Here is a 26,876-nt window from a genome sequence, read left to right as displayed (position 1 = left end):
GCACTACCCTCGTCGACCCTCTTGCTTACCTCCTCAAAAAATTCAATCAGGTTCGTGAAACACGATCTTCCCTTAACAAATCCGTGCTGACTGTCCCTAATTAATCCTTGCCTTTCCAAATGCAGATTTATCTTGTCTTTCAGGATTTTTTCAAATAATTTTCCCATCACTGAGATTAGGCTGACAGGCCTGTAATTACACGGCCTATCCCTTTCTCCTTTCTTAAACAAGGGTACTACATTAGCAGTCTGCCAATCCTCCGGCATCATGCCCAGATCCAAAGAGGACTGGAAAATGATGGTCAAGGCCTCTGCTATTTACTCTTTTACTTCGCTCAATAACCTGGGATGCATTTCATCCAGGCTTGGGGACTTATTTAGTTTCAAAGCTGCTAAACCCCTTAATATCTCCTCTCTCACTATGTTTACTTCATCCAGAATATCGCACTCCTCCTCGATAGCAGTATTTGAATTGCCCCTTTCCTTTGTGAAAACAGATGCAAAGTATTCATCAAGAACCCTCCCAACATCTTCCGCCTCCACACAAAGATTACTCTCATGGTCTCTAATAGGCCCTCTTTCTGTTAATATATTTATATATTTTTTGGGTTTTCCTTAATTTTATTAGCCAAGAATTTTTCATGCTCTCTGTTAGCATTTCTAATAATCCTTTTTAATTTTGCCTCTTAACTTTCTATATTCCTCCAAAGATTCTACAGTATTTAGCCATCGGTATATGACATAAGCTTCCCTTTTTTTCTTTATCCTCCCCTGTAAGTCCCTAGATATCCAGGGGGCTGTAGAATTGTTATTCCCACCCTTTTTCTTTAAGGGTACATGTTTGACCTGAGCTTTCCGGATCTCCTCCTTGAATGCCTCCCACTGTTCTGACACTGATTTACTCACAAGTAGCTGTTTCCAGTCCACTGTGGCCAAATCACTCCTCAACTTAGCAAAATTAGCTTTTCACCAATTTGGGTCATTTATTCCAGGCCTATCCTTGTCTTTATCCATAACTAACTTGAATCTGACTGAATTATGGTCACTGGCACCCAAGTGCTCGCCCACTATTACCCATTCAACCTGCCCAGCTTCATTCCCCAAAGCTTTGTGTGCAATCGCTGATTTGCGCCCATTTGATAAGTGATTCATTTCTCGAGTTTCTGCTCAAACTCATTTGCATGTCACCCAATGCAAAATCTGCCATGAATCAGTGCAGTCAGGCAGCGTTTTAAATGTAATTTTAAAAAATTGTTTAAAAAAATATTCCTTGATATATTATAAGAATGGTAACTTGGTGCAGTTTGATTAATACAGCTGAAAATGAGTTTATCATTAAAAAAAAAAATAAGCATTTTATTTAATCAATGTCAATCTGTGAGTAACCCGATTTTAAATGACTTTAAAAACAATATATCATGATTTGTTAGTTTGTTGGGGTGCAATAGTCAGCTTCTTAGTAAAAAAAATTTTAAATTACATTCAAAAGCTTTAAAAATGTGCCTTTGAGTGTCCTTACGCTCAAAAGAAACAGCTTAATTTTTGCAGCCTCCTCGAAAGCTTGGAAAAAAGCATAATTAGCACAACATTCCAATGGTGACTTAATTGATCTGGGAGCGTGGCCAGTTTTGTGCACGAGACAGTTTCTATCCTTGTGTGTGACACCTGGTGAGAATAGGATTAGACTTGTCTGAGAGATATTTCGCGGCCTATTGACGTACTCGCTCAGTATGCAAATATTTAGGGGAGAATTAGGATGATATATTAGAAAGTACCTTCACCCAGCTAACTGCAAAGAAGTCATAAAGAATTTAGGAGAAGAAAATTGTGGGGATATACAAGCACTGGTTGAACGTAATGATAAACATCCTCACTCGCGCACTCCCTCACTCGCACACTCGCTCTTAACACACGCCTCCCTCTCTCCCCTCTCTCACTCACTCGCGCGCACCCCACTCGCACGCACGCACACCCTCTCTCGTTGAATTTCTTGCTCTTGCGCAATCACACTCGCTCACTCGTTCTCGTGCTCGCTCCCCCTCCTCTGCCCCTCACATTAACATGCTCCCTCTCTGAAATGATGTGTATGTTCCTACTTTCAGGCTAGCAGTCTTCAGTATGAGATGCTGTTACTGACTGATTCAATTTCAAAGGAAGATGCATGCTGGGAGCTGCGACTCCGATGTGGTAAGTCTTAACTCAGTGAGAGCTTGTTCAACAAAGCTCACAGTAGCAAGCAGTCTCATTTTCCAAGTTATAATAAAACATTGTCATTAACTTTTGTTTTATTTGTAAAACATACAAGTCTGTGGCAAAAGAGTTTAGGTCAATTCAAACCTATATTTTTGCATAATTACTAGACCACATAGGTTCAGAAATACTGCATTGGCACCTTTTAATGTCCTGATTTTTTTTTATCTGCCCCTATGTAGCTCTGAGTCTGTATCTGATGGCTGTGAATATTAAGACTCCAGTGGTTGTTGAAAACATCACTCTGATGTGCCTGCGTATTCTACAACGACTGATTAAACCGCCTGCCCCAACTAGCAAGAAAAACAAGGTGCGCCTGCTCACTGGTGATGTACACATTGAATTGACCCATCTGCTCTCTAATCTAACACAGTAATCCAGCTGCTTCCCGCTCTCTTGGGTTTATCACTATGTTCTCCCTCTTTTGCAGGACACCTCAGTTGATACACTTACAACTGTGAAACCCTATAGCAATGAGATACATGCACAGGCTCAAGCGTGGCTCAAGAAGGATCCCAAAGCATCGTATGAGGCCTGGAAGAAGTGTCTACCTGCCAGAGGTAGAGACATCCTTCATTCATGGCTTATGCTTTCAACATGTTACAGGTTTTAATGGTCTTACTTGGTGGGTATGTTCTAAGAGTTACTACACCCCTGTAATGAAAAGTAGAGTCTCCTTGTTAATATTGTTGTACTTTGGCAGCAGCGATCTGAGGGCATTTGGAATGCTGTAGTAACGGTTATTGTGTCTGCTGCAGAATCCTGCAACTGAACTGCTTACTGTGCACAACGTTTCCGAACTAAAACTCCTTTAATTGCTTCATTTTCTCCAGCAGTGGGAAGGAGTAACGCTGACAGATATTCGTTCATTTAAATAATCTCTAAGGACTGAAGCAGTTTGCTGAGTTTTTCCTTCTTTCTTTGATCTTTATTCTGTTTCATTCTCCCTCACTTTAGGCTCCAGCAGGTAATTTACTGCCAAGCCTCTGTCAGCACTGCCTGTGATGCAGCTAGTGGCGAGTATATTGGAAGAGGCTAGAATTACTTGTGACTACTGATCACCCACTTGGCAGCACCTTCTGATGGTGTGCCGGAGATCAGGAGCGCATTGAGCATGAATTGCTACCATGAATCTACATCCGCCTGTTCTGTGGTGCAGTATGTTGGAATATCGACACACTGCGCCACTGTTACCTTAATTTGCATAATGGTCCATTGTCCTTGCCCTGCTGACTTTGACCGGATGTGATGTGACGTGTGCCTGAGCACGTTGGATCCAGTAACTTCATGGAGAGCAGGGAGGTGAGCCAACTGCAAGTCTGTGTGCTTCCAGACAATATACTGAACCTGGGTAAGTGACTTGGACTGCACCAATTTTTTTTAAGAAACACAAAACAAGTGATGGCAAATTCTGCAGAATCAGGAGCCTTGCACAACAGCAAGTGATGAAATCAATGGGTTTATTTTCAAGCCATTCTAGTGAATTGAAGTCCCTTAGTTTGTGTTTGTGTTTTCATGTAAGGGCAGTGACAGATTTGGTATTTATTCCCCTCCTTTGTCAGGTCTGGACACTGACGGAAAAACGCAGAGTAAAACTGAGCTGCGACACCTCTACCTGATGGAGAAGTATTCTTGGAAATGGAAGCAGTTCCTGAGCAAACGTGGAAAGAGGAATTCGCCTTTGGACCTCAAACTAGGACACAATAACTGGCTCAGACAGGTAAAGGTGGTAACAAGATGGAGGACGAAGGTATGCGAGCAAGACTGGTGTGGGCCATATACAGCAGTGTATCACAGACTTGCCATCTGTCATCTTCACCAATATGTATTGCGTGGCTGTAACTAGCACACTCAGTTTGGAGCATTTCAACAATAGAGTTCATTCTTTATCGGCCTCATTTTTGTTTTTTTCCCCACCCTCGCATAGTAACTTTCCCCAGGTCAGGGCAGAGAATATAGAAGCAGCCAAGCATTGGCCCTGTAAACAAGAACTGCCATTGATTAGCATTAACACCGGCAGAGACCAGTTGGGCAGGATGACCTGTCTTTGTGCTGAAAATTCTATATAGTCGGCCTTATTTCACTTTGGGGAGATACAGAGCCTTTGTTCAGTACAGCACTCTCAGCTCTGCACGAATGGGTGGTCCCAGGGAGGATCCAGCATTCGAACAATGCACCATGACTGTGTGACTATTGTAACTTGATTGTAATTTGAATTGGTCCCAGCCTGGCGCACTCTTTAAATATGTGCCCAACAATTGAAGACTGCAAGCAAAGACTTGTTGATCTTTGCTTGTGACAGCTTGCTTTTATACAGTTTTTGTAACACTCCTCACATTGCTGAATGTGTGAGCTTCACAAAGGGGAAGACTTCGACACCAAGCAGGAGGTGGAGGAATTAATGGGCTGGGAAGGAGGAGATTGAAAGCACAGGGAATTTTAAGGAAGCTTTTGAAGACAGAGGGATAGCACTGGGAAGTATACAGCACCAAACGAGACCATTCGGCCCATTGTGCCTGTGCTGACTTTTTGAAAGAGCTATCCAATTAGTCCCACTTTCTTGGCCTTAGCCATACCCCTGCAATTTTTTCCCTTCAAGTATTTATCCAATTCCCTTTTGAAAGTTGCTATTGAATCTGCTTACACCACCCTTTCAGGCAGTGCATTCCAGATCATCGTAGCACGCTGCATAAAAAAATGTTTCCAAGTGATCGTGGAAGAAATTTCCAGAGGGCAGAAGTACTGGCTCTGAGCTCGCCCTCCCAAAGTGAAGCCGGGTAATGCAGATCCTAAAGTAACTGGGAGTCAGAGGAGCAGAAGGTCTGGGCTGCAACTTGTGGCTGGAGGTTTCCCCAGAGAGAGTGGGGCAAGGCCATGGGGACATTTGAAATCAAGAATCTCAACATTGATTTGCTGAGACTTGGGAAGCTTTTGGAGCTGGGGGGGTGAAGGGTTACTGGGAGAGAGTATGGGCCATGGTTCTGGGTTCACAGAGGTTTGTGGAGTTGGAAAGGTTGCAAGGTAATTATTTGAGAAGTCAATCCTCAAGTCGTGGATTAGGATTTCAGCAGCGATGGGGGTGAGATCAGGTGCAAGCAAAATTGGTGTTCTAGAGGCTATGAGTAACCAGGTATTGAGACACAGGCATTGAGATACAATACAAGAATGAAGTCACTGCTGTAGAAGTATATGTAATGTATTTAAAATGCTGCAGCAGTACTGAATTAAGACAGGTGGTTTTCATAGTTTGTGGATTTCAAATCGGGCCAAAGTCATCTTTCCTCCTGTGGCCATTCAGCCATGTTTTGTTCTTTTGAGTGGAAGGAACAGGTTAATTCTTCACATACTGCCAGACCTTTTTAATGTGTTTCTAATCCTACCCCTGACCCTGTCACGTAGCAATTCTGCACTTGCTCATCTGGGTAGCCGGGAGTCCTCTCCCATTGGCTGGCCGGCTGGGAGACTGGAATGAATGGTCCTTTCCTGTTTTCTGCTGCTGTTCTAAAATCGCTGAACTACATTTGAGTAGTGACATCACCCATCCTACTTTGCTGTTTCTCAGGTCCTGTTCACTCCTGCAACACAAGCCGCACGGCAGGCTGCTTGTACAATCGTGGAGGCACTCACCACCATTCCAAGCCGCAAGCAACAAGTCCTTGATCTCCTCACCAGGTACCTTCCCGTTCACCACAAAGCTAAGCAACAGCAACTCCAGGTCTAACTGTAACATCATGGGGCCTCAATTACAGAGCACAAGGTCGACAGGGGCAGTAATGTGGTTTTTGCCCCGTTATATTGAGTTTCTTCCTTTTCAATATTAAACATGTGATTTTTAATTGCATTTATTCTAGTTCCCCAATGTCTCTGATGTTTGTGGAAGTTAAGGCAAGGGCAGACCAGCTTGCGTCTGGCTGTGTGAAGCTGTCCATGATACGATTTTGCACTCGTAAATTCTTAGAGGGGAATGTATTTTATTCCAAATAAATCACCCCTTTAATAAGAGGAAATAATTACTCCTAGTGGATATTTCTTCAACATTTTATATAAATATTAATTTTCTTGTTAACACGTCAGTCTTCATTCCAGCTAGTTTGTCAGTTACAGGGCCTGTTCTCTTACAGCTCCGTTTAAAAACAGCAGGATGAGGGGGTGACCAAGCTGGCCAGAGGGCTGTTCTAGAGCCGCCTGATCCCAGGAAAACACGCTATAGACTAGGATTGCAGATTTTCACTAACGCTAACTCCATTTGTCAATCTGTGAGCAGCCTCAGAAACACAATGTTCACAAGTGGAATCACTGGGACTTCTAGTCATTTTAATATTTCAACCTTCTGTGTTTTTGTTTTGCCAGTTACCTGGATGAGCTGAGTGTTGCCGGTGAGTGTGCAGCTGAGTATCTTGCACTCTATCAGAAACTCATCAAACCTGCTCATTGGAAGATCTACCTGGCAGCTCGGGGAGTGCTGCCATACATCGGGAACCTGATCACAAAGGTCTGTCACTGACCAGCCAACTTTGTTTCCATTCCAAAACAAATCAGAGAGAATTCTAGGTGCCACAATTTTTCAAAACATTGTGTCATGAGCATTATTTGCAGAACCGTCCGCTCCCACCCCTGAGGCTGCTTAATTTCTCAGTTATTTGGTTTCTGCCCAAACTTCTGGGAGAGAAAATGTTTGAACATTTGTGTTTTCTGTGTCTCCCTCCCACCCCCGAGTAATTCGAGTTAGTTAGTCTCGTTATTTGCGTGTCTTGTTGGTGATTAACTGCCAAAGCAATTAATAGTTAATCCCTCTGAGAGTCTGTCGTCTTGCTTGAGTTCATTAATTCCTAGACAGGATTAGCAACAGATGTGCACTACCAATGTGCAACACTGGTTTAGATCAGTTGTAACAGGCAGTGTGACATTTAAGATTTGTCATTGTGCTATTTGTACGTGTTTGAGGGGTCAGGATATGGTTTGGGGAGTGGTTGGTTGACCTTATAGGGACATGATTAATTGAATCTATCTTGCATTGCTTTAGAGTGACCTTTCATTGGATAACTGTTGTTAGCAAGGCTTGGCATAAGGTGATATTACCCTCTGATATACCAGTCTTGAAAGGGTTGAGCCCCAGTTGCCAGATTTTTTTCTGCTGCACGCACAGTTCAAGTACTATGTGAACAGAGTTTGCTGTAATTTAATTATATTTTTAAAATGTATAAACTTCAGTTATGTGGATAGACTGGAGAAGCTGGTGGTGTTCTCAAAGCAGAGAAGGTTGAGAGTGGGTTTGATGGAGATGCTCAAAATCATGAGGGGTCTAGACAGAGTGGATAGAGAGAAATTGTTCCCATTGGCGGAAGGGTCGCGAACCAGAGGACACAGATTTAAGCTGATTGGCAGAAGAACCAAAGGTGACACGAGGGAAAACTTTTTTACGCAGCGAGTGGTTAGAATCTGGAATGTACTGCCTGAAAGAGCGGTGGAGGCAGACTCAATTTTATCTTTCAAAAGGGAGTTGTAGAAGTATCTGAAGGAAAAACATTTGCAGGGATGTGGGGAAAGGACGGGGGAGTGGGACAAGCTGAAGTGCTCTTGCAGAGAGCCGGCATGGGCTCGACGGGCCGAATGGCCTCCTTCGTTGCTGTAACCATTCTATGATAAAAAGCCATGTGATTGCAAGCTAGCAAGAAACAGAACTGTCAGGTGTTTGACATAAAGCAAGAATTTACTATCCATTTAGTTATGAATCTGTATTAACTTTAAAGGACGCCAAATCTTACCATTAGAAATAAAAACTGAAAAATTCTGGAAATACTCAGTGGATCAGGCAGCGTCTGTGGAGAGAGAAACAGAGTTTGCTTTTCAGGTCGATGACCTTTCATCAAAACTTAACATTAGAGTTATTCCTTTCATTGTGTTGCTCTTGTTTCTCCCCAATTAGTGTAAATCTAATTTATCTGTCTTATATTCAAAGTTTCCTCCAGCATTTAAGAGATAACTTGTACATATTACAGTCTTTGATAATATTTGGCCAATGTTCTGTTAGCCTTAAGGTTTTTGAATGCTTACTTTTTCCTTTATGATGATGAGAGCTTATTCCTTGATTATATATTTTATTCCTAATTCTTTACAGGACAAAAGAGGCAGTAGCGACTAAGACAAACCTAAAATCACAAAAAATGAGAGAGATTCTGATTCATGAGTACAACAGGCGTCCTGTAAGGAGGAGGATGATCAGGGTTTGTCCCCAATAGCTTAACAAGTTTGCCGAGTGAATCACTGAACGCATTCTCCGGTTCCATCTCTTGTCTGTGCCAACTTAGCTGGATTCAGCCAGGGTGGCAGTCTGGCTACGGTTACTGTCAATGCCCCTGGTTTATGGGGGGGCGGGGGGAAATCAGCCAGCTCTTATGCTCCTGATCGCTATCCACTGACTCCTACTGGAACGTGCATGTATGTAGGTGTCAAGCGAGGACCAAATTGGGCTAAGCTGTCAAACCTCCCCCATGAAAACTGGCCACTTGAATGAGGTATGAGAGGGTGACCAGTGCCTCTGCTCCTGTACCACTTCAAGGAGTCGGTGCTTTCTACAGAACAAAAAAGAGAAAGAATAGCTGTCTTTTAATTGCAGAATCACCTTGGTCCACTGTGCCTGATTTCTAATGTTGTGATGCTCCTGTCCCCTGATTTGTGTTTTAGGAAATTGCTCATTTACTGGCACTGGAGGAGGCAACACTCAGCACTGATCTGCAGCAGGGATATGCATTAAAAAGCCTGACAGGTGAGATATACACTGAGTGTTACAATGCAGGGACGTACACTAATGCAGCAATAGGTAGATTGTTGTGTATTTTATATATTCACTGTTTTGCTGCCCTTTTTCAGCACTGCTTTCATCCTTTGTGGAGGTGGAATCAATAAAACGTCACTTCAAGAGTCGCTTGGTGGGCACAGTGCTGAATGGCTACTTGTGTCTGCGAAAACTTGTGGTTCAGCGAACAAAACTGATTGATGAGACACAAGATATGTTGCTGGAGATGTTAGAGGACATGACAACAGGTAATAACACAGGCACATTCAAATTTCTTAAAGCTGAGCTCTATAATTTAAAGGGGAAGCAAAGATTTGTACTTTGGTGACAGTGCTCCCTGTCTCTGGTAAAAAAAATTACAATGATGTCTTCTATCTAGTCGGTATAGCTTGATTTCTGCAGCTTAGTTTGGGTGCCTGCTCTGGTGATGCATGTCATAGCACATGGCGTGTCAGCTGTGGCTCAGTTGGTAGCGCTCTCGCTTCTGAGTCAGAAGGTTGTGGGTTCAAGTCCCATTCCAGAAACTTGAGCTCATAATCTAGGCTGACAATCCCAGTGTTGCACTGTCAGAGGTGCCGTCTTTCAGATGAGATGTTAAACCGAGGCCCCGTCTATCCTCTCGGGTACTACTTGAAGAAAAGTAGAGGAGTTCTCCTAGTGTCTTATCCCTCAATCAACATCACTAAAAACACATCCGTTTGTGGGATTTTGCTGTGTGCAAATTGGCTGCTGCATTTTCTGCATTACAACAGTGACCACACTTCAAAAGTGCTTTGGGACATCCTGAGGTCATGAAAGATGCCGTATAAATGCACGTTATTTCTTGATGACATGCTGCCTTTAGAATCTTGGAGTTTTACAATGTGGAAGCAGTCATTTGGCCCATTGTGTCTTTGCCAGTTGTCTGAAAGAGCAGTCCAATCTTCAAAAGCCTTTATAATTTTGAAAACCTCCATCACATTTCTTCAACTTTTTTCTAAAGAATTCCAGTTTGTCAAGTCTCCTCAAAATTAAAGCCTCTCATCCCTGGTATTATCTTAGTGAATTTCTCCATGACCGTGACATTCTTGCTGAAGTGGTTCACCCAAAACTGGACAGACTATTCAAATCAGTCATTTTTAATAGGTTTAGCAAACATCTTTGCTTTTGTATTTTATGTCCTTGTCTATAAAGCCTAGACTCTTTTTTTTCACAACTTTCTCAACTTGTCCTCTCACCTTTCATGACTTGTGCATCTGAACCCTTAAGTGTCTCTCCTCCTTTACTCCTTCTAAAATTTGCCAATTAGTGCCTCCCCCCTGTTGTATCACTGTATTTCTCCATGTTGAATGTTATTTGCTATCCATCTGTCCAGTCTACTAATCTGGGTACTCCTGAAATCCTTTCCACAGTTCACCACACTCCCTATTTTCGCATTGTCTGCAAAATGTGATATTGTGCCCTGTATACCAAGTCCAAATCATTTTGTCGCAATAGACCCAACACTGACCTCTGGGGAGCAATACTGTTTCCATCCCTCCGGTCTAAAAAACATTCATTAACCTTTACTATGTATTTCCTGTCCTTTAATCAGTTTCATATCTCTGCTGCCGCATTCCTTTTAATATCTACAATTTTTCTAATTTGTCAACATATTTCTTCCTCGATTCTCCTTTCACTGTTCAGTGGTCTGTAATATACGTCCAACAGAGTAACAGTTCTCTACTGATTCTTTAATGCTAACCAAATAGATTCAGCTTTCACAATATCTTCAGCACCATCCCTATGTTCTAGTACTGTACTGCAATAGAATCTTTTATGAACATTGCCACCTTCCTGTTTCTCCTACTCTATCCCTCCTGAATATTTAGTAACCAAGAATGTTAAGCTTCCAGTTCTGCTTTAGACTAGGGTACATCTCACCCCCCCACTCCCCACCCCAGCAGCTCAACTCTTGGAGTGGCTTAACTCTCAAACTCATTAGAAATTCTATCGTATTATGATCATTCTTCCCCAGAGGCTCCTTTACTGTAGGATTACTAATTAACCCTGTCTCATTACACAATACTCAATCTAAAATAGATTGTTCTCTGGTTGGTTTGTCGATATGTTCTAGAAAACTGTCTCAAATGCATTCCATGAACAACTCCTCCAAGCTACTTTTGCCAATGTGTTTCGCTCAGTCTATGAAGATTAACATCACCCATGATTATTGTATTACCCTTGTTACATGCTCCTCTAATTTTCTGATTTATACTCTGTCCAACTTTTATGGACTAGGATCCTTTCTCCCTCCTGTCTTTATCTTATCCTTTATTATGGTACTACTCACCGTGTTTCAGGAATTTGAACCCTTCCCTCCTACACCCATCTTTCCAGCCATGCATTTAACTCCCTTATCTTGCTATTCCTATGCTAACTAGCATGTGACACTGAGAGTAATCCTGAGATTACTATCCTTGAGGTCCTGTTTTTCAATTTATCTCCTGATTACTGAAACTCCCATTTAAGACCTCAGTTCTATTTCTTCCAATGGAGTTGATTTTTGCATGAATCTGGGCGTTCCATTTCCCTCAACATTTTTTGCACCCGATCTGTTCTGTCCCTTACTATGGCATCTTGGAGACGACATACCACTTGGTACTCTGAGTGCCAGCTATAAAAGCACCTGGGCTATTGATCCTGATGGGAGCCTGCATTTTGAAACTGCTTGGTGGCTGATCAGAAGTTACCCCAGTTTAGGCAGTTACTGCAGCCCGGTCACTACTGACCGCATACGGTAGCCATTGCCGGTCAACTTATGCTGCACAGTCAGCACGTGGGGATTTTCCAGGATTGGATTGGCTAACAAGCCAACTCAAAGTGCTAACTCCCATTAAAGTCACTGCAGCAGCAACACAGAGGTCATCCACATAATCAACAGGAGAGCAGGAACAGAGCAGAGACCAAAAATAATGCGTTTCCACAAGACTGAATATATTCTGATATCTGCTGATAGGAACTGTTATGATCTATTTACTTAAAAGAGCACTGACAAGTACAAAAAATACTTTTCCTGGCCTTTCTGTCTATAGGTGCCATTTCCACAACCTAGACTAGAATGTTCGAAAGTTGTTTATTTAGCAGGTTACTTTAGGGATTTCCAGAATAGACGGATGTGATTCAAGCTCTCTAAAGTTTGGGCCTGGCTTTCTCTTGGCAGTGAAGATGATGTTTGTTTATCGTGCTGATCATATTTTAACCCATACACTTCTGCAGGCACAGAGTCTGAAACAAAGGCGTTCATGGCTGTCTGTATTGAAACTGCTAAACGATACAGCCTTGATGATTACCGAACGCCAGTCTTCATCTTCGAGAGGCTGTGCAGCATCATCTACCCGGTAAGTACAGAGGAACCATGAGAGTATATGGATTTGTACATTGGACCAGCCACCTGACCTACAGGGAAGTTCTACATGTAACTCTGTTACAAACCACATTTCTTTGAGGGTTAAGGTTCTACAAGATGAGGCACATCAAAGCAAAAGATAAGCAACAATCCTTACCAGGTGTTGAGTCATCTCTGTTTAAGTCACCATCATACCAACAGTAGGATGAGCACACTAATGGGGCCCGCATCAACCCTAGTTTTTTATATATTTGTTCTCGGGATGAGGGTGGTGTTGTCAAGGTTAAATTTATTACTCATTTCTCATTGCCTGCCCCAGTGTCTGGGGAGCTGCAGGCACACCATTAGTGTCCTGGTTCTGACTTCCATGAATGGCTTTACTCTTTCAAATAATTCTGTATTTATGTTCCAAGATTTTTTTTAAGATTTACATTCATACATCTTCAGTAAAATTTGAAACATAAAATTGAGAAATTGCTACCACATTGAGTTATCAGAATTATATACTTGTTCGGACAGTGGCTCTGATGGTTGAACTAGTGTGCAACAGAGCAACATATACCAGAAGAACCCAACATTTATGTAGCATCTTAAATATAGAAAAATAGGGTGCAGAGTTTGTGGTGGGGAGAGTTAGAGGTTCGTAGCTCGATTGAGGCGGCGAGGTCGGGAGAGGGAGCTTTGGCTTGAAAGGGAAGGGGGAAGCAGCTCAATGGATGATCTCCACCTTGGTGACAAAAAAGTGCTCTTGTAACATTCTTGTGGGTGGATATGCAGCATTTTTCCTCACTGAATATGTGATATTCAATGCTGGTACAAACAAAGATAAAGATCAACACCTTTGTCAATAGATCTTCTCTCTTGGCAGGAGGAAAATGAAGTGACAGAATTCTTTGTGACATTGGAAAAGGATCCACAGCAAGAAGATTTCCTGCAGGGCAGGATGCCAGGAAACCCCTACAGCAGCAATGAGCCTGGCATTGGACCACTCATGAGAGACATTAAGAACAAGATATGCCAGGATTGTGACCTTGTAGCACTACTAGAAGATGACAGTGGGATGGAGGTATGAACCAATACAGAAACAGAAACAAAATAGTGTCCTGGCTCCAACAACGGCCTTATTAATAACACTCAGAACGGCAGTATTATAAATTGAAGATTGCAAGCCTCCAATTTTTTTTCAAATTTGTGCTCTGGATGTGGCAAGGCTGAATTTATTGCCCATCCGTAGTTGCCCCAAGGAGGTGGTGATGAGCTGCTTTGAACCGCTGCAGTCCATGTGGTGAAGTGCTCCCACAGGGGGGTTACGTAGGGATTTCCAGGATACTGGCTCAGTGACAATAAAGGAATGGTGTTGTATGTATGTCAGGATGGTGTGCAACCTGGAGGTGATGATGTTCACATGGCCTCTGTGGTGCTTTGTGATAGTTTAGCTTCTTAATTATTCCTTCAATTCCATTACTTTGTTCCAGAGCCGCGTTGTTGCTGTTGATCTTTTTTTTGTCTTCTCTCTCCTTTCTCCTCCCACCCCCCACCCTCCCCCTTTTTAAAAAAACTTTTCTGCTTCCATTCTCTCCTCCCCTCCACAGGACGGTGTGGCTGAGATTGGAAGCTGGCATGTGGCACGTCAGCAGAGTGCACTCATTTCCTGCTACTTTAATGACGAGCTCCACCCCCACATTAATTTTAGTTATGTTTAATTCTGACAAAATAACTTTTTCAATCAGTTTGATCCATTTTATAGAACTTGCTGTAAATATTTGGTTATGCTGATAGCTTACAGTATATCTTGTATTTAGTAAATGCGATATTGATGAGATTCTAATATTTGTGCTTTTCTTTCCAGCTCCTGGTTAACAATAAAATCATCAGCTTGGACCTGCCAGTGGCTGAAGTGTACAAGAAGGTCTGGTGTCCAGCCAATGAAGTGAGTGCAAGCCAGCAATACAGAGTGATCAGTATGTGGAATGAATTCCTGACGGAAGCAAAAACCTACAATCATTAAAGAGAGAATTGGCTGCTGCTATGGGAGGGGAATTGTAGTGTATCTCTGACTGGATCAACTAAAATGGGTTGAAAAGATTCACAGAAAAGAGTGCCATGTAGTCTGGTACCAAAACCTCTTTTTCATCCAGATGTGTGTTTAATGTTTGACCCAAGTGTAACTGAGGTATAACTTGCAAGTGATTATTCAGTAAGTAACATGTTTGAATGTTGCACAGGGGGAGCCAATGCGTATAATCTACCGAATGCGAGGGCTTCTAGGAGATGCAACTGAGGAGTTTATTGAATCATTGGATTCAACTACAGGTAACAACATCACTGACACACAGATAATTGTTGCATTTATCAAGTTTTCAGTCACTACCTCTTGTCCCACATCAAGTTCTAAATCATTAAACATTTCGACTGCTCTGACACTCACTGTCTGCTTTACAGCTACCATATTTACTGTCACTGTTCTAACCCTTAATTATTGCTCTTTCCATGTAGATGAGGAAGAGGATGAAGAGGAGGTGTATAAAATGGCAGGAGTGATGGCCCAATGTGGCGGTCTTGAATGCATGCTAATGCGATTGGCTGGAATCAAAGACTTCAAGCAGGGACGACACCTTTTAACTGTGAGTGGCAGAGATGGAATGTGTTCTGTACTAATCATTTCTAGATGTATTATATGAACATTAGGGCACACTGTCCTGGTTCCAGGCACTTGTAAAACATTAGCTTGTACTTTTCAGTTTCCATAGATTAGTGCCTGAATTGACTGAATGTTCACATCCTTAGAACAAAGAACCAAAAAGTTATACCGTGCTGTCCCCCTGGGGTCGGTATTGAGACCACTGCTCTTTTTGATACACAGGTATATTAATGACCTGGACTTGGGTATACGGGGCATAATTTCAAAGTTTGCAGATGACACGAAACTCGGAAATGTAGTTAACAGTGAGAAGGATCGTAGCAGACTTCAGGACGACATAGACAGTCTGGTGAAATGGGCTGACACATGGCAGATGCAATTTAACGCAGAGAAGTGGGAAAAGATGCATTTTGGTAGGAAGAATGAGGAGAGGCAATATTAGCTAAATGGTACAATTTTAATGGGGGTGCACGGACAGTGAGACCTGTGGGTGTATGTACACAAATCTTTGAAAGTGACAGGACAAGTTGAGAAAGCTGTTAAAAAGGTGTAATGTATGCACCTGTGAGTATGCTCACAGCTTTGTTGCATTGTGAGTGGCTTAGCCAGTCACGTGATGTTCACAGGACTCAGTAAAATCTCAGTCAGTTGATTCCAGGTCTTCCACGATGAGGTATGCAGTTGTGAGCCAAATGGATGAACTGGTAATGCATAGTTTGACTGTTAAACCTTTGTTAATAAACCAACTAGTTCTTAATAGCAATGTGTTGTTATGAATTCTTATGAAAGAACCCATGAAACAAATACATTACATATGGCTTTATAAATAGAGGCATAGAGTACAAAAGCAAGGAAATTATGCTGAACCTTTATAAATTACTCATTCAGCCCCAGCTGGAGTATTGTGTCCAATTCTTAGGAAGGATGTCAAGGCCTTAGAGAGGATATAGATGAGATTTACAAGAATGGTACTAGGGCTGCAGGACTTCAGTTACATGGAGAGACTTGTTCTCCTTAGAGCAAAAAATGTGAAAAGATTTAATAGAGCTGTTCAAATTACAAAGGGTTTTGATAGAGTAAATAAGGAGAATCTGTTTTCAGTGGCAGAAGGTAACCAAAGGACACATTTTAAGGTAAATAGCAAAAGAGTTGAGATTAGGAGAATTTTCTTTGAGACAGTGAGTTATGATCTGGAATGCACTGCCTGAAAGAGTGGTGGAAGCAGATTTAATAGTAATTTCAGAAGGGAATTGGATAAATACTTGAAGGGGGGAAATTTGCAGGGCTATAGGGAAAGAACAGGGGAATAGGACTAATTCGACAGTTCTTTCAAAAAGCCTGCACAGGCATGATGGGCCAAATGTCCTTCTGTGCTGAATCATTCTCTGACTACAACAGAAAGAGTCAGCTTCAGGTTTGTTTAGATTCATACAAAAGCAAAACACTGCAGATGCTGGAAATCTGCAATAAAAACAGAAAATGCTGGAAATACTGAGCATCTGTGGAGAGAGAAACAGTTAGAGTTTTAGATTGATGATCTTTCATCAGAACTGAAATATGTTAGAGATTTAACAGTTTATAAGCAAGTACAGGAAGCGGGAGGAAAGAGTCAAGGACAGGAGTGATTAAAGGGACGATGGTGCAAGGCAAAAGGTGGTGGTAATGGGAGAAGTAAAGAAACACAACATGGAGGTGTAACTGGTGAAAGCAGAGCCATTACCCAACACTTGCTGTCTGAGAAAATGGACGCTCTAAAACTATTGAACTCTGACGTCAGAAAGCTGTAAAGTGCCTAATCGAAACATGAGGTGCTGTTCTTTGAGCTTGCGTTGAGCTTCATTGGAACAGTGTAGGGGGCCACGGTCAGCATGGGATATTGAATTAAACTGGCAAGCGACCGGAAACTTGCTGTCTTAATAGAAGTGTTCATCAAAGCAATCACTCAGTTTGCATTTGGTCTCCCCATTGTAGAGGAGACTTGCCTAGGAGGAGTTTTTGGGGCCCTGGATGGTCGGAAGGGAGAGGTGAAAGAGCAGGTGTTGCATCTCCTGTGCTTGCACGGGTAGGTGCTGTGGGAAGGGGAGCAGGTGTTGTGGGTGCTGTAAGAGTGGACCAGAGGGAATAGTCTCTTCGGAATGCTGAAAGGGGGTGGGTAAGGGAAGATGTATTTGGCAATTATTTCTGGGGAATTGTGTGCCAGGTTCTTTCACCTGATTTTGATGTCAGAGATTTTAGGCAAGACTTATGCTCCTAACATTGTCTTCACGGTAGCCTTTAAAGGTTCCTGCCGAGGTTGTAGGTTACAATTGTTCTATTGTATGTTGCTATTGTTCTCGCAGTCCTTGGTAGTTAAAGTTTACAGTGCTTATTCCTAAATTTGTGAAGTTTTCTGGCGTCAGTCAGACGAGATTTCCGTTTGTCCCTTTTACCTTGTTCTTCATCATTGTTTTCTGTTTCCCTTCTCGTGTTTGATTCAGTATCTGCCAAGACTCGCTTTCATAGCCACATCTATTTCCTCGGTAACTATCTCCACCTCAGACTTAAGTCACATGGATTTCAACTGAAATTGCACCCTTCATGTTTTGGGTCCACCCAGGATTACAGATATGTCCAAGATATTGAACGTTCCTCGAACCACTGCTCTCGCTGCATCCTGAGATCCACACTCAACACTATGCGCTGCAACACGCACGTTCTCGCCCTCTCTTCAGCAGCACTGACTTGCTCTTATCTCTAAGCTGTCCTGGTCCGCAGTTCCATTTCATCCTTCGCCTCATCCGGTACTTTAACCAAAAACTTTTTTTCTTCCTTTCAGGTATCAAGGATTGTAAACTTCAACAACTCTTGTACACCAATGCCCCTCCGGAACTTCTTCCACTACACTTCTCTCTCATCCCATCCCTTTTTCCAATCTCACCCCCTGCCTTGTTTTCACTATTCCCTCTGACCTTCCTCTCTCTGACTCTCTGACCCCGAACAATCAGTCCTCAGCAAAGGTCTGAGCTTCATTCCCTTACACCCCACCTCAATGAATTTTGAGCTCGGCACAATGCTGAGCTCTCTTTTTGCTGCCTTCACCTCTGTGCCCACTTCTTCGGCCAGGAGTCCCCCCCCCCGCTGACCCTTTCTCACACTTTCAGAATTTTCGCTGTACCTGGACCCCTCCCTCTGGCCTCTTGCCCTCTAGATATTTTCATTGCAAACTGCCGATGGGACATCGGCCGTCTCAATTTCTCTGCTCCCCTCACTCACTCCAACCTACCTCCCTCTGAATTTTCAGCACTCCGCTCGCACAGATCCAACCGCAACCTTGTCATTAAACCTTCTGACAAGGGTGGCGCTGTTGTTGTTTGGCCAACTGACCTCTACCTTGCAGAGGCTGATCGCCAACTCTCTGACATTTCCTCCTATCTCCCCCTGGATCATGACCCCACTACTGAACATCAAACCATCATTTCCCAGACCATCATTGACCTCATCTCCTCTAAAGACCTTCCCTCCACAGCCACCAACCCCGCACAGCCCGCTTCTACCTCCTTCCCAAGATCCACAAACCGGACTGCCCCAGAAGACCCATCGTTTCAGCCTATTCTTGCTCCACAAAACTTATTTCTTCCTATCTCGACTTTTTTTTCACCCCTTGTCCACTACATCCGCAACTCCTCCAACGCCCTCCTTCACTTTAACAGTTTCCAGTTTCCTAGCCCCAACCTCCTTTTCACTATGCACGTCCAATCGCTCTACATTTCCATCCCCCACCAGGATGGCCTGAGGGCGCTCCGCTTCTTCCTCGAGCAGAGGCCCAACCCATCCTCCACCACCCTCCTCCGCCTGGCTGAACTTGTTCTTACATTGAACAACTTCTACTTTAACTCCACTCACTTTCTCCAAATTAAAGGTGTTGCTATGGGAACCCGCATGGGTCCTAGCTATACCTGCCTTTTCATGGGATATGTGGAACATTCTTTGTTCCAGTCCTACTCAGGTCCCCTCCCTCACCTCTTTTTCCAGTACATTGGTGACTGTGTTGGTGCTGTTTCCTGCTCTCGCCCTGAACTTGAAAATTTCATTCACTTTGCATCCAACTTCCACCCTTTCCTCACCTTCACATAGTTTATCTCTGACTCTTCCCTTCCTCGATTTCTTTGTCTCCATTTCTGGGGATAGGCTTTCGACAAGTATCCACTATAAGCCCACTGACTCCCACAGCTACCTGGACTACTCTTCCTCCCACCCCTATAAGGACTCCATTCCATTCTCCCAGTTTCTCTGTCTCTGTCGCATCTGCTCTGACAACGCCACCTTTCACACTAGTGCCTCTGACATGTCTTCCTTTCTCCTCAACCGAGGATTCCCCTCCACCATGGTTAACATGGCCCTTGACCGTGTCCGTTCTATTTCCCGCACCTCTACTCTCACCCCTTCCCCTCCCTATCAGAACCACGACAGGGGTACACCTTGTCCTCACCATTCACCCCACCAGCCTCCATGTTCACGGATCATCATCCGCCATTTCCGCCACCGCCAGCATGATCTCACCACCAAACACATCTTCCCCTCCCCTCCCCTCCCCTCATTCCGAAGTGACCGCTCCCTCCGCGACACCCTGGTCCATTCCGCAGTCACCCCCAGCACCCCCTTCCCTTCCCCCAGCACCTTCCCATGCAAGCGCAGAAAATGCAACACCTACCCTTTTACCTCCTCCCTTCCCATTATCCAGGGCCCCAAATACTCCTTCCAGGTGAAACAGCGATTTACTTGTTGTACTTTCAATTTAGTATACTGTATTCGCTGCTCACAATGTGGTGTCCTCTATATTGGGGAGACCAAGCGTAGATTGGGTGACCGCTTTGCTGAACAACTCCGTTCAGTCCGTAGGTGTGACCCTGAGCTTCTGGTCACCAGTCACTTTAATTCTCCACTCCACTCCCACTCTGATATCTCCATCCTCGGATTCCTCCACTGTTCCAATGAAGTTCAGCACAAGCTCGAGGAAAAGCACCTCGTCTTTCGTTTAGGCACTTTACAGCCTTCTGGACTCAACATCGAGTTCAACAATTTCAGAGTATAACCTCTGGCCATCTTTGGCTCCCTTTCCCTGCCCCCCCCATCTTATGTTTTTTTTTCTTCTTCTCTCTTAATTTTCTCCGTCTATAATGGCAGCTGGTCATTACAACGCCATTCACACCCTATCCAGATTAACTTTTTTCTAACTTCCGTCATTACCATTTCAATTTGGCCATGATCCCTTTTGTTTCTCGAATCTCTCCTGCCTTCCACCCGATCACAGACCTTCCCTTTTCTTTTTTTCCCCTCCCCCTTTCGGTGCTTAAGAATGTGCTCCGCCAAAAACTTTAATAAGCATTTTGCTAACCAGCCATTTACAATTACTCATGGTCACGATAGCTGTATTCTCTTGTCACCCAAGCACAACATTGCTGTGTGTCACATTTCCTTTGGGCAGGATCTATCCTATCTAAAACTCAGACAACCTCATTGTAGCAGCAAACTCTGATGAATTTCTTGGAATTGGAACAAATTGATGCCCTGCTGGGATTAGGCATTATTCCAATGGGTGGATGAATTAACTGCGCAGGCAGCTATTAACGATTATGATATAATTGGGATTACAGAGACATGGCTCCAGGGTGAACTCAGAAAGGATCGAGAGAAAGAAAAAGGAGGTGGGGTAGCGTTGCTGGTTAAAGAGGAAATTAATGCAATAGTAAGAAAGGACATTAGCTTGGATGATGTGGAATCTGTATGGGTAGAGCTATGGAATATCAAACAGCAGAAAACACTAGTGGGAGTTGTGTACAGACCACCAAACAGCAGTAGTGAGGTTGGGGATGGCATCAAACACAAAATTAGGGATGCGTGCAATAAAGGTACAGCAGTTATCATGGGCGACTTTAATCTACATATAGATTGGGCTAACCAAGCTGGTAGCAATGCGGTGGAGCAGGATTTCCTGGAGTGTATTAGGGATGGTTTTCTAGACCAATATGTCGAGGAACCTACTAGAGAGCTGGCCATCCTAGACTGGGTGTTGTGTAATGAGAGAGGACTAATTAGCAATCTTGTTGTGCAAGGCCCCCCTGGGGAAGAGTGACCATAATATGGTGTAATTCTTTATTAAGGTGGAGAGTGGACGGTGTTAATTCAGAGACTAGGGTCCTGAACTTAAGGAAAGGTAACTTCGATGGTATGAGACGTGAATTGGCTAGGATAGACTGGCAAATGATACTTAAGAGGTTGACAGTGGATAGGCAAAGGCAGACATTTATGGATTACATGGATGAACTTCAACAATTGTACATCCCTGTCTGGAGTAAAAATAAAAAGGGGAAGGTAGCTCAACCGTGGCTAACAAGGGAAATTAGGGATAGTGTTAAATCCAAGGAAGAGGCATACAAATTGGCCAGAAAAAGCAGCAAACCTGAGGACTGGGAGAAACTTAGAATTCAGCAGAGGAGGACAAATGGTCTAATTAGGAGGGGGGAAATAAAGTATGAGAGGAAGCTTGCAGGGAACATAAAAACTGACTGCAAAAGCTTCTATAGATATGTAAAGAGAAAAAGATCAGTGAAGACCAACGTAGATCCCTTGCAGTCAGAATCAGGTGAATTTATAATGGGGAACAAAGAAATGGCAGACCAATTGAACAAATACTTTGGATCTGTTTTCACTAAGGAAGACACAAATAACCTTCCGGAAATACTAGGGGTTCGAGGGTCTAGCGAAAAGGAGGAACTGAAGGATATCCTTATTGGTCAGGAAATTGTGTTGGGGAAATTGATGGGATTGAGGGCCGATAAATCCCCAGGGCCTGATAGTCTGCATCCCAGAGTGCTTAAGGAAGTGGCCCTAGAAATAGTGGATGCATTGGTGATCATTTTCCAATATTCTATTGACTCTGGATCAGTTCCTATGGACTGGAGGGTAGCTAATGTAACACCACTTTTTAAAAAAGGAGGGAGAGAGAAAACAGGGAATTCTAGCCTGACATCGAGGGTGGGGAAAATGTTGGAATCAATTATTAAAGATGAAATAGCAGCGCATTTGGACAGAATTGGTCCAAGTCAGCATGGATTTATGAAAGGGAAATCATGCTTGACAAATCTTCTAGAATTTTTGAGGATGTAACTAGTAGAGTGGACAAGGGAGAACCAATGGATGTGGTGTATCTGGACTTTCAAAAGGCTTTTAGTGTGCAAAATTAAAGCACGTGGTATTGGGGGGTAATGTGTTGACGTGGATAGAGAATTGGTTGGCAGACAGGAAGCAGAGAGTCGGAGTAAACGGGTCCTTTTCAGAATGGCAGGCAGTGACCAGTGGGGTGCCGCAGGGTTCAGTGCTGGGACCCCAGCTATTTACAATATACATCAATGATTTAGATGAAGGAATTGAATGTAATATCTCCAAGTTTGCAGATGACACTAAGCTGGGTAGCGGTGTGAGCTGTGAGGAGGATGCTAAGAGGCTGCAGGATGACTTGGACAGGTTAGGTGAGTGGGCAAATGCATGGCAGATGCAGTATAATGTGGATAAATGTGAGGTTATCCACTTTGGTGACAAAAACAGGAAGACAGAATATTATCTGAATGGTGACAGATTAGGAAAAGGGGAGTTGCAACGAGACTTGGGTGTCATGTTACATCAGTCATTGAAGGTTGGCATGCAGGTACAGCAGGCGGTGTAGAAGGCAAATGGCATGTTGGCCTTCATAGCTAGAGGATTTGAGTATAAGAGCAGGGAGGCTTTACTGCAGTTGTACAGAGCCTTGGTGAGGCCACACCTGGAATATTGTGTTCAGTTTTGGTCTCCTAATCTGAGGAAGGACGTTCTTGCTATTGAGGGAGTACAGCAAAGGTTCACCAGACTGATTCCTGGGATGGCAGGACTGACATATGATTGTATCCACTGGAGTTTAGAAGAATGAGAGGGGATCTCATAGAAACATAAAATTCTGACGGGATTGGACAGGTTAGAGGCAGGAAGAATGTTCCTGTTGCTGGGGAGTTCCAGAACCAGGGATCACAGTCTAAGAATAAGGGATAGGCCATTTAGGACCGAGATGAGGAGAAACTTCTTCACTCAGAGAGTGGTTAACCTGTGGAATTCCCTACCGCAGAGTGTCGTTGAGGCCAGTTCGTTAGATATATTCATAAGAGAGTTAGATCGGGCCCTTACGGCCAAAGGGATTAAGGAGTATGGAGAGAAAGCAGGAAAGGGGTACTGAGGTTGAATGATCAGCCACAATCTTATTGAATGGCGATGCAGGTACGAAGGGCCGAATGGCCTGCTCCTGCACCTAATTTCTACTTTTCTATGTTTCTAACAACTGTTGCAATTACACTTTGATGAGAGGAGTTTTTCAGGCAAGTAAGAGCTGCTTTTAAATAGCACCAGGAAAGGCTTGGGGCACTCTAAAGAATGCCATTGTAAAGCCAGGCTCCTTTCAAGGAAGCACCTGCCCCACCTTTTTTTATGCATTCACGGGATGTGGGTGTCACTGGTAATGCCGACATTTCTTGCAAATCCCTAATTGCCCTTGAGAAGGTGGTGGCGAGTCACCTTGAACCGCTGATGTCCGTGTGGTGAAGATCCCACAGTGCTATTAGGGAGGGAGTTCCAGGATTTTGACCCAGTGAGGAGGAAGGAATGGCAAAATATTTCCAAGTTGGGATGGTGTGTGACTTGGAGGGGAACTTGGTGTTCCCATGCGCCTGCTGCCCTTGTCCTTCTAGGTGGTAGAGGTCACGGGTTTGGGAGGTGCTGTCGAAGCAACCTTGGCGATTTGCTGCAGTGCATCTTGTAGATGGTACACACTGCAGCCACGGTGCACCAGTGATGGAGGGAGTGAATGTTTAAGGTGGTGGATGGGGTGCCAATCAAGTGGGCTGCTTTGTCCTGGATGGTGTCGAGCTTATTGAATGTTGTTGGAGCTGCACTCATCCAGGCAAGTGGAGAGTATTCCATCACACTCCTGACTTGTGCCTTGTAGATGGTGGAAAGACTTTCGGGGGTCAGGAGGTGAGACACTTGCTGTAGAATACCCAGCCTCTGATCTGCTCTTGTAGCCACAGTATTTATGTGGCTGGTCCAGTCAATTTTCTGGTCAATGGTGACCCCCCAGGATGTTGATAGTGGGGGATTTGGCGATGCTAATCTTGTTGAATGTCAAGGGACAGTGGTTAGACTCTCGCTTGTTGGAGATAATCATTGCCTGGCAACTTGTGTGGCGCGAATGTGACTTGCCACTTATTAGCCCAAGCCTAAATGTCGTCCAGGTCTTGATGCATGCGGGCATGGACTGCTTCATTTTCTGAGGAGTTGCGAATGGAACTGAATACTGCAATCATCAGCAAACATCCCCACTTCTGACCTTATGATGGAGGGAAGGTCATTGATGAAGTAGCTGGAGATGGTTGGGCCTAGGACACTGCCCTGAAGAACCCCTGCAGCAATGTCCTGGGGCAGAGATGATTGACCTCCAACCACCACAACCATTTTCCTTTTTGCTAGGTATGATCCCAGCCAGTGAAGGGTTTTCCTCCTGATTTGCATTGATTTCAATTTTACTAGGGCTTCTTAATCCCACACTTGGTCAAATGCTGCCTTGATGTCAAGGGCAGTCACTCTCGCCTCACCTCTTGAATTAAGCTCTGTTTTCCCTGTTTGGACCAAGACTATAATGATGTCTGGAGCCGAGTGATCTTGGCGGAACACAAACTGGACATAGGTGAGCAGTTTATTGTTATGAGTGCCGCTTGGTAGCACTATCAACGACCCCTTCCATCACTTTGCTGATGATTGAGGGTAGGCTGATGGCATGGTAATTGGTGTGATTAGATGTCCTGCGTTTTGTGGATAGGACATATTGAGCAATTTTCCACTTTAGAATAGATGGCCGTGTTGTAGCTGTACTGGACTAGCTTGGTTCGAGGCTAGTTCTGGAGCATAAGACTTCAGCACTGCAGCCAGAATGTTGCTGGGGCCCATAGCCTTTGCGATATCCAGTACTCAGCCATTTCTTGACATCACATGGAGTAAATCGAATTGGCTGAAGGCTGGCTTCTGTGATAGTGGGGACCTCAGTAGTAGACCGAGATGGATCATCCACTCGGCACCTTTGGCTGAAAATGGTTGCAAATGCCTGTACAGCAGCAGTTCTTTGGAGGTTCCATCCAGGGTTTGGGGAGCCATACTGATCGACCACTCACTATCCAGAACATGTACCATCCTCAAGGCTCTCACCACAGACCCTTGCATGTTATTGGATTTCCCTCTGCAACCCAACGGACACTCCCAGTAAACTGAAGGATCAGATGGAAGGTTGCTTTTAATGCTTTGTGATGTGTTGGGAGAAAATTATTGCCAATTGATAGCGACAAGCTCTCGTCAACCGCAGAAGTCAAATACATTCATTCCAATCACAGGAAAGGTTTTTATTCCCAAGGACCTATAATATCAAATTGAAAATGACTGTCCAACAGCGTCCTAACAGATCAGTTACTATCACATGCTGTATAATTCACATCTTTCCATATCTCCAATGCCTGTTTGACATAAGGTTACAGTCTATGTCCATTCAAGTAAATATTATAACTACTTTTGAGAATAGCACTTAGCATCTCATTTCATGCTGGAATGAGAATTTAAGTCTTGGGATGTTTTACTACGTTAAAGGCGCAATATAAAGAAAAGTTGTTGTTGTTGGATGTTGAATACATTCGTCCTGATCGTTCACTACTTGTCCCTAACTGGGATCTGAATTCAATCTTTCACCAATTAATGTATCCTCTATACAAACATCCTCTGAAAGTTTCTATCATGGATAACTGGAATTTCCTCTTGTAGCGTTAGTAATGACTAAGTACCTCCTCAATTATATTTGATTTGGCACATTGGATACCAAAGGTTTCAGTGGTTTTTTAATTTATGAAGGGCTGTTATTTAAAAAAAAATGTTGCCAGTACAGGAACTACAGCATTGTTGTCATGGTCTGAATACTCCGAGAGCAGTGCGTTACTGCACAGACGCTACCAACTTCTTCCAAAACAAACTAAGCAGTATTTTGTTTCTTACATTTATGAGACTTGGTGGAGAAAACCAGAGTCAAAGCAGCAGGTAGAAATGAATGGTGATAATTATTTTTTTTTATTTGTTCATCGGATGTTGGTGACATTGGCACGGCCAAATTTGTTGCCCATCCCTAGATGCTCAGAAGGTAAAGCTGGGCCCTTGATTCTTTGCAGTCGTTGTGGTGAAGGTGTTGGGTAGGGATTTCCAGGATTTTGACCCAACGACGAAGGAATGAATGATGGTCTGGATGGCATGTGACTCGGAGAGGAACTTGGAGGTGATGGTGGTCCCATGACACCTGCTTTTGTCCTTGATGTTAGAGGTAGTGGGGCTATCGAAGTAATCTTGGTGAGTTGCTGCAGTGCACCCTGTAGGTAATACATGCTGCAGCCACAGTGCATTGGTAATGGAGGGTGTGGATATTGAGTCCAGAGACAGGGGCCCCAATCAAGTGGACTGCTCCGGTCTGATTAGTATTGAGCTTCTTGAATATTGTGGTCCAGGTAAGAGATAAGTATCCCTTCACACTCCTGATTTGAGCCTTTTAGATGGTGGAGAGGCTTCGAGAGGTCGAGGGGAGAGCCATTCGTCAAAGTACCTGGCGTCTGCCCTGCTCTTGTAGCTGCGGTGTTGATATGGCTGGTCTAGTTAAGCTTTCAGCATTGCTGTTATTTCCTAGAGGGGAAACCCAATGTTCCAGTCACAAGTCATTCTACCTATTCCTGTGCATCACAA

At 43.7% G+C, this 26,876-nt stretch overlaps 1 protein-coding gene across 10 annotated transcripts in view; it reads left to right on the top strand.

Moving 5' to 3' along the window:
- Window positions 1-26,876, top strand: part of ubr4 (ubiquitin protein ligase E3 component n-recognin 4) — a 206,153-nt gene that overhangs the window by 153,532 nt on the left and 25,745 nt on the right. For all 10 annotated transcript variants that reach the window (XM_070860353.1, XM_070860352.1, XM_070860351.1 and 7 more), the window contains 13 exons: window positions 2,102-2,186; window positions 2,432-2,559; window positions 2,680-2,809; window positions 3,812-3,969; window positions 5,812-5,921; window positions 6,600-6,741; window positions 8,934-9,015; window positions 9,120-9,293; window positions 12,283-12,404; window positions 13,281-13,478; window positions 14,262-14,342; window positions 14,638-14,725; window positions 14,909-15,036. In XM_070860353.1, coding sequence (XP_070716454.1) covers window positions 2,102-2,186; window positions 2,432-2,559; window positions 2,680-2,809; window positions 3,812-3,969; window positions 5,812-5,921; window positions 6,600-6,741; window positions 8,934-9,015; window positions 9,120-9,293; window positions 12,283-12,404; window positions 13,281-13,478; window positions 14,262-14,342; window positions 14,638-14,725; window positions 14,909-15,036 — 1,626 coding nt within the window. The remainder of the gene's footprint in view (window positions 1-2,101; window positions 2,187-2,431; window positions 2,560-2,679; window positions 2,810-3,811; window positions 3,970-5,811; window positions 5,922-6,599; window positions 6,742-8,933; window positions 9,016-9,119; window positions 9,294-12,282; window positions 12,405-13,280; window positions 13,479-14,261; window positions 14,343-14,637; window positions 14,726-14,908; window positions 15,037-26,876) is intronic.

The sequence above is a fragment of the Pristiophorus japonicus genome, chromosome 18 (genome assembly GCF_044704955.1).
Source record: "Pristiophorus japonicus isolate sPriJap1 chromosome 18, sPriJap1.hap1, whole genome shotgun sequence".
Taxonomy (NCBI): domain Eukaryota; kingdom Metazoa; phylum Chordata; class Chondrichthyes; family Pristiophoridae; genus Pristiophorus; species Pristiophorus japonicus.
Note: the sequence above shows the minus strand (reverse complement) of the source record. Positions and strands in the feature narration are given on the sequence as shown.